The sequence below is a fragment of the Chenopodium quinoa genome, unplaced genomic scaffold (genome assembly GCF_001683475.1).
Source record: "Chenopodium quinoa cultivar QQ74 unplaced genomic scaffold, ASM168347v1, whole genome shotgun sequence".
NCBI classification, from domain to species: domain Eukaryota; kingdom Viridiplantae; phylum Streptophyta; class Magnoliopsida; order Caryophyllales; family Amaranthaceae; genus Chenopodium; species Chenopodium quinoa.
In genome coordinates, this window is record NW_018742738.1 from 11,621,141 (window position 1) to 11,629,624 (window position 8,484).

General features: G+C 40.6%; 1 protein-coding gene across 1 annotated transcript; it reads left to right on the forward strand.

Annotated features, from left to right (window-relative positions):
* The first annotated feature begins 2,495 nt into the window (after window positions 1-2,495).
* On the forward strand, window positions 2,496-2,942 carry LOC110724086. Its single transcript, XM_021903483.1, has one exon. It carries the CDS (start codon window positions 2,496-2,498, stop codon window positions 2,940-2,942), a length of 447 nt encoding a protein of 148 aa, XP_021759175.1.
* Window positions 2,943-8,484: the final 5,542 nt, after the last annotated feature.

Genomic DNA, 8,484 nt, shown 5'->3' on the forward strand with positions numbered 1-8,484 from the left:
CTTAAATTGAAGGAGATACAAGACTTGGTTGATTCCACCTGGAGAATGCAAGTTTACGGATCACCGCTCTATAAAACCCAAAGGAAGTTGAAACACTTTCTCAATGGCATTAGAGATTGGTGTATTAGCAAGAAAGGAGCCTTCATGGGCCTTAACTGGTAGGAGTTAAAATCGAAATTGGAGGAGCAACAACAAGAAGAGTCCTTAATAACGGCCTTAGACCAAGGTGAGGAAATTACTAACAGGAAACAGCTCGAGGATATAGCCTCTCTTAGGTGGTGGTACTGGAGGCAACGAGCAAAATCGAAATGGGACTCGCTGGGAGATCAACCTACGTCCTTTTTCTTCAAAAGTGTGAAACAAAGATATCTAAGAGCTGAAATAAGGGTGATCCAAGACGAACATCGCAATTGGATCAATAGTAGCCAAGAGATAAAAGCCCAATTTCTAACATACTTCAAATCTCTCTTTGATGGGCCTATGGACCAGCAAGCCTAGTCCGAGGAAGCAAGAAAACTGAGGGAGGAATGGGCCGGGAATCTCCCAACTCTTTCCCAAGCCCACCTGGATTGGCTTTCAAAGCCGTTCTCAAGGGAAGAAATCAAGAAAGCAGCCTTCGACCCACATCCACTCAAATCCCCGGGCCCAGATGGAAGCCCACCAATGTTCTTTCAACAAAATTGGGCTACTATCCAGGAGGATGTGATCAGGGGAGTCCAACATTTTTTCAAAACGGGTTACATGCTCAAAGAAACAAATCGCACCTATATAACCCTCATCCCAAAAGTCAACCAACCAAAAAAAGTCGAGGAATTTCGTCCCATCAGTCTTTGTAATTCCCTCTATAAAATCATTTCCAAATGTTTGATTAACAGACTTAAGCACATCCTCCCTGACTTAATAGGAGATCTTAAAAATGCCTTTATCCCAGGACGGCTTATGATCGATAATTGTTACATAGCCCACGAGATTCTCTCTGCAGTAAAAAGAAGAAAGAAAGGAGGCCGCTTTGAAGGCATTCTAAAGATCAACTTAAGTAAGGCCTGTGACCGAGTTAGCTGGGATTTGATAAAAACCATTCTGGAGAAAATGAAGTTCCCGGGGGCTTGGATACGCTGGATTTTACAATGCATCTCAACAGTTTCTTATGCAGTTCTGGTGAATGGTGAACCAACAAGTTTCTTCACACCAAGAGCCGGACTCCGCCAAGGTGATCCGCTATCACCTTACCTATTCATTTTGGTAATAGAGGTCCTTTCAAGGAAATTATGCGCGCTCCAAGACTCGAAGGTGATACAGGGTATCAAGGTAGCTAGAAGTTCCCCCCAATTAATCACCTCTTCTTCGCAGACGACGCGCTCTTGTGTTTCAAGGCAACGCCAACTTCTTGTAGGTGTGTAAAAAATGTTTTGGATCAATTCTGTCTTCTATCAGGGGAGGTTATTAATGAAAACAAATCGGCAATCCTCTTTAGCCCCAATACGCCAGCTCGGTTTGTTCGACTAATGAGGCAACCTATTCGAGTTAAGAGCTGCAAGGAGTCAGGGATCTACCTTGGTTGTCCAATGGATGTTGATGGCAGGACAAGCTCTAAATTTAATTGCCTCGTAGAGAGAATCCAAAAGAAAATTCCCTCTTGGAAGTTTGTTTCTCTGAATCAACCAGGGAAACTTGTATTTATTAATGGAATTCTAGTAGCGTTTGCACACCATATCCTGTCTCTCTACTGGTGTCCCCGTCGTATTACATCCAAAATCAATTCCCTAATCAACAAGTTTTGGTGGTGTTCTAATACTACCTACAAAGGCATATGCTGGAGAAAAAAGGAAGTGCTCTTTATGCACAAATCTGAAGGGGGATTAGGCCTAAAGGATGTTGCATCCATAAATCAAAGTCTGCTCATGAAACAAAGCTGGAGGTTTTATTGCAATCCATCTCTTTTAGCCAGTAAAATCTTCAAAGCTAAATATGGTAATGATCCAATCACCTTAGGGATCACGGGAAAAAAAATTATAGTAGGTTCTTGGGCAGCAAAAAGCTTGGTAAAAGCTGCTTCTTCCTTCAAACACCATATTGGTAGAAGAATAGGAAGCGGGGACTCAGTCAGTATAGTCCAGGATATCTGGGTCAACAATAGGAAAATCCAATTTAGACACCCTGAGGAAATGCAAGGGATCACAAAGGTGTCGGATTTGATGACCTCGAAGAGGAGGTGGAATGCAGGACTGGTATGGCGGGCTTTTGAAGATGACGTGGCCAGGGGAATTCTAGCAACCTATATTCCAGAGGAGAGCCAAACAGACTCACTCACGTGGACCCTAGAGAAAAATGGAGAATTCTCTTTCAAATCAGGATACTGGACTATGGTCCACAGACAAGCTCCAAAGATTTGGCTACCAAATAAGCCAAATTTCTGGAAAAAATTATGAAAATGCAATCTGCCCCCTAAATGGAAGCACTTTATTTGGAAAATAGCCCAGAATATAGTTCCCACCATGGATAATCTGGAAAAAAGGAAAGTGGAAACCTCCACTGTCTGCCCTCTTTGCAAATCCGAGAAGGAGAGTATGAACCACCTGTTCAGACTGTGTGAAATCTCCAAGCGAGTTTGGAAGGCCTCCCAACTGGGAATTATCTCGACTAATCCTACTTTTCTTTCTTGCAGGGAATGGGTAACTAATTTTGTTAGCTATTGCTTGCAGGACCTAGAAAAAAATTCAGTTAGACTTACCATGTTTGTAGCAGTTTTATGGGCTATTTGGAGTCATAGAAATGATATCGTTTTTAGATACATGAGTACTGACCCTACATCAGTCATGACGGCAGTACATATATATGTTGCAAGGTGGCTAAAGGCCACGGATTTAGTATCAATCCATATCGGGGAAAGACAGATAGAGTCCGACAAATCTCGTCCTATGCTTCTATGGAGACTAGGGTAAATCTTAGGGAACCAATTTTCCTCGGTGTGTGTTGATGCGGCGTGAAAAAGAAGAAAAAAAAAAAGACGACACGCAGTGGGAGGCTGCAGTAGCCTGGGCTTCAGAGATGATGGATCAACAGCACATCCAAGGAGCAGTTAGAGTGTTCGCTTCATCAGCAAATCAGGCAGAGGCCTTAGCTGTTCTTACCGCGTTGAAAAAAAATCCCACCGGACATTCCAAATGTTGTAATTAAATCTGACTCGAGTGTGACCATCTCAGCTTTGAACTGCCCAAGCAAGGCGGAGCTTGAAACCCGTAACATAATTACAGACATCCATAGAGAAGCGGGAAAGAGAGCTTTTGTTTTATGCATAAAAGTAGATAGACTAAATATATGTTTATATATATATATATATATATATATATATATATATATATATATATATATATATATATATATATATATATATATATATATACTCCCTCCGTTTCTTATTTCTTGCGACATTTACCATTTTGGGGTGGTTCACATTTCTTGCAACAAATGTTTTTTTTCCTTATTTGGAAACTTTTTTCTGTCAAAATGACCAATATACCCATACTTAAAATATTTTAACACATAATAGTACACATAATTACAACCCATTATAACCTTAATCTATAGTAAATTAATTATCTATGAAATCACACCCAATTAATCAAACCCATTATCTTTCTCTCTCCTCCTTCATCTATCATTTCATCATTTTCATCTCTCATAATAAAATTCCAAACTACCCTTTTAGTGGGTTTCAAATTTAGTTATTGGTGAGTTTGGTGGTTCGTCGGTGCTTTTGGTGGTGTCGTGGGTGGTTCTGGTGGGTTGTCGGCAGGTTTTTGTGGTTTCAAATCTGGTTAATTGGTGGCTTCGTTCGGTGGTAAAGGTGGTTTTTGTGGTTTGTGGTTTCGCAGGGGTGGAGGAGGGTCGTGGGGTTGGTGGCGTGGGTCTTGAACTAGTCGTTTTCGGTGGTGTTGGTGGTGTCCGTGGGTCTAGCTCTAGTATTGTTGGTGGTGTCGGTGGTTTCTCAAGGGTGGAAGAGTAGTTTTGGTGGTTTTGTGGGTCTTGCAAATGGTCGTTTTCGGTAGTGTTGGTGGTGTCGGTGGGTCAAGATCTGGTGGTGTCGGTGGTTTCGCAGGGGTGGAAGAGGGGTTTTGGTGTTGTGGGTTTGGGTGGTGGTTGTGGGTGGTTTCGGGTTGAAGTTGTTTCGTTGGGCGATTTCAGGTGGTTCTTGGTGGTTTCGGGTGAGTCTGGGTGTTTTTGGGTGGTTTTGTTGGTGGTTCTAGGTGGTAGCTTTTCGTTGCTGGTGGTTCTGGGTGGCGTCCGCGTCCATCGGTGGTGGTGCTGGACTTTTAGTTGTTTAATTAATTATTCACCCTCTCTCATTAATTACATTATTTACATGCCCTTACTTTATAATAATTATGCTTAAAAGCTTTTGACTTGGGAACCATGCACCCTCCCTTTGTTGCAAGAAATAAGAAACGGAGGGAGTATATATATACATATATGATTTTAAAAATAATTTTTTCAATAAAAAAAAATCACCCACTTCAATTCCCCCACCAACATTACAGTTCACGACCACTCCTCTGCCCCAACCCATACCGGCGCCCAGCCACCCCCTTCGACGGCGCGTCTGCGTCCTCCGCCCCTGCCGCACCTTTCCCGCATCCCCTGAACCACCACCTTCTCAATTCTAGCTTTCCCTCCAAAAGCCTTCAACCACATCATGAATAGCCCCTCCCCGTCATGACCAAGCCCTTACTCCGGCAACCCCTTCCTCTACCCTCGCCGGTCGTCCTAGCCCTTCCCCCTCCCTCGTCGTTTGTCCTTTGTCGCCGACATCCTCATCCAAAAGTGATTTCTGGGTTTTTCATTTGTTCTTAGGGTGATTTTTTGGTGTGGTTCATTCGTCAGATTCAAGAACTCACTTGCTCGAGACCTTTAGCTCAACATAAAGGAAATTATCACAATTTCAAGGAGGAATTACAGAAATTAACAAGCGAATCATTCAAAATTCTCGAATAAATTAGAGCTTTGGAGGGATTATTTTGTTTCGAGGCTTAGGGAGATGGTTTCGGGGCTGAGTGGAGGTTCAGGGGGAAGGAGAGTGCTCGAAAAGGGGTGGGGGAGGCCGACTCACCGGCGAGGGAGAGGGCTGGGCGTGGGCGTGGGCGTGGGTGGGGGTGGAGGAAAGGTAGCGATTGAGAAAGGTGAGGAGGAAGATGATGATCTTAATAATTGAGGGCATTTTAGGAATTTAAGTGTATTAAGTGAGGGTATTTTAGGAATTTTATTTTTTTTTATTTAAAAGAATATTAACCATGGTTAAGAATTAACTAAATTGTTTCATTAAGTTTACCATTGAAAAATTATAACTAATTAAAGTTTACCAGGGATAATAAGAATTTTTACAGTTTACCACTGAGAAAATTAAAAACTAAAGTGTTACCAAAGACAAAATCCCTTAGATAAATTAGTGGTCAAAGTTGTGGCTCGACATGCGTGTTTGGTCAAATTTTAACACTTATTAAAATACGGAGGGAGTATATGAAGTAGGATTTGTTACACCTCATCCATTCTTTTTTAGTTTTTTAATGGTAACTCTTGGAGTTTTACGTTAGCCAAAGCATCATATACCATTTATATCTTCAATTATTTTATAATAAAAAAGTTAATTTTGTGGATTGTTAAATACCGCCAGCAAAATTTATCACACTGCCAACATTTCAAGCAATGGGAAAATTCTTGCACTTGTATTTTTTTTTTCCATTTTCTTTCTCTAACTTTAGTCCATCCACCACTTCAAAAACAACCAAGTCAACTACCAACAATTACGACACCGATACGACTCGCCATCACAACCCACAACCACTGCGTCAACCACCACCATCTACACAGGATTGCCACCACGAATGCGAAAGTTGACGAGAAATGGATGGTGATCAAGGTAGCTCATCGAAAAACGAATTACAAAAGTCGTCGTCGACTTTCAATAGGCAAGGTTTATTTTTTACGGGTTTAACGTGGGTTTAATTTATAGTGTGACGACGATCAACCGGCGCACAAAAAAGATCAACCGTCACAGTAACCGATTCTAGAAGACGGTTGACCAAGGTCAATCGACGTGTAATATCAGTCACCTGGGTCGGTAACCAATTTTGGACGTCGGTTGACGTGGAAAATCGGTCACCTGGGACAGTAACGGATTTTTTTAAAAGAGATTATTAAAACGTATAAAATTAAATAAAAAAAATAAAGAAACATAAAAGGTTAAATTTTAGTGAAGGAAATCAATATCTTTCATAAAACACAGATGGGATAATATAATAAAAGAAAATAAAAAGATTCTTGGTAAGGAATGCTTGGAGGAAGAGCTATGTTAATTATAAGGTGATATTTGGTAAAGATGGTTCTAGGTCGTGCCGAGCCACGTGCTTTGGGGTTAGTTAACCCCGACCCATTTCTCAGCTCACGAGTTTTGTGCCATGTCAGGACGAAGTTAAGAAAAGGTTGGTTTGTGCATGGCCTAGGCCCACGTGCAATTCCATCGTGTTGGGCTTGCGTGCCTAAGCAATTAATATTTCATTGATTTAGCGTACTTTGTCGTACTTTGATATGTCCTTTTTATATAGTATTTTACCCCCGTCCCTTGGTCATAATTGGTAGTGTTTTTGGCTCTTTAGAGCCACTTTTATAACTAATTGGTGTTTTCTAGTGATTCCGTAAATTTGGTTGACTTTTGTACGGATTTGCACTTTTAAAGCATTTTCCCGGGATATTATGAAGTGACTACGAGCATTGGAGGAGCACGACCAGTTTTCATAGACCAGGGCCGGTTAGAGTCATCAAACCGGTGATTAAGGGCTTAGCATTTGAGATTCCGAGGCATTTGGACCGAGTACTCAAGACCCAGAGAGGAAATCTGGATTGGGCCGAAGAATTGAAGCCCAATCGAAGTCTAAACTTGCCCAAGTGTCCGGGCTCGGCCAAAATAGGCACCGCCCGAAGGCGCGCCCGGCTGGGCAAGGAAGATTAGTTCGCGCCCGACCGGGCGTGAGAGATGCTCATATTGGAAAAGGCGGGCCCGATCGGGCACGAGGTTTTTAAGAGTTGATTTCGGCGATTTATCTTAGTTTTAATTAGGAGTAATTATTTTTGGGTAAAAATACGATTTTAATTCTTTTGATTAGGACCTATTTTATGAGACTTTCTCTCTCTACTTAGTTTTAGATTATTTTCTCTCTCTACAACTTTGTTCTCTACTTTGTTCTTAATTAAACTCCTTAATTCTGATTACTTTGGTAATGATTTCTTCTACATTAATCTCCGTTATTTACTTTATTTCTTTCATCATTTCTCCTTTAATTGCTTTGTTTAGTTTATATTTAATTATTTCTGAGTAGTTTTCTTTCTAGGGTTTATGGGGATCCATAAATAATATGAAGGGGTAATTTATTGTTGTTGATTGTCAATGCTAGATTAATTTCCTATTGATTGATATAATGCTCTGTGACTAGATTAGGCCTGATCATTTATGCATGAGTTTGACAATATTGATTCGAGATTCAAGAGATGAGAATTGATGTTTAGGTCTAGTTTCAATAGGCAGGTTAATTTATAAATGGTTAAGTCGAGATTCGAGAGATGAGATTTAATACCGGTAGATTAACTATGTGATTGTAATACGTAGCGAAAGCCCTTTATGATCTGATTAATTTATGCATTGATGGTTGATTATTATGTGTTACCTTGGAATTTTATTTATTGGTGAACATATGCCCTAGGTCTTTTATCCCTTGATTATCTTCCTACTTTTATTCCTTCCCACTTTTACTCCTACTAGTATAGTTCCACTTTTTGACAACAAATTGGTTACTTAACAATTTAGATTGCTTTAATTAATTAGAAATAGAAAGACCAGATTCCCTGTGGATTCGACCCTACTTCCCTATCTGCATTAGTTAGAGGATTTTGGAATTACTTTTGATTGGGTGATACGACTTTAGCCTGTCAAAATTTGGCGCCGCTGCCGGGGAAACGGTTTTATTTTTATTTCTGATTGTTTTCTGTAGTCTAGGTTATTTCTTGTTGTCTTAGAGAACGTCAGTTCTTTGAGGCAAGTTTGATATTTGCTTTTTAGTTCTTTGTTTATGCCCAGGTGTTCCAGATCAGGTTATATCCTATTCGATCCTGAGATCAAACGCTCTTTCCATAGACAAAAGAATATTTACAGGCAAATCCTGGCGGGTTCTAATGATGACAATAATCACTGAGACCCTCCAACTGATTCTAGTGATTTAGAGGTATCTTTATATTCAGAATCAGAGATGGAGGTACCTAAGAAGCTCAGTGATTATTCCCAGCCGACGCTTATAGATTTTCCACACCTCACTCCCACTCCGGCTCTAGATGGGGTACAATTCGAGATTAAACCCCAATTTATCACGATAATAGAAAGGAAGCAATTTAGTGGAGCTAAGGGTGAAGACCCAAATCTTCATATTGCAGACTACTGTC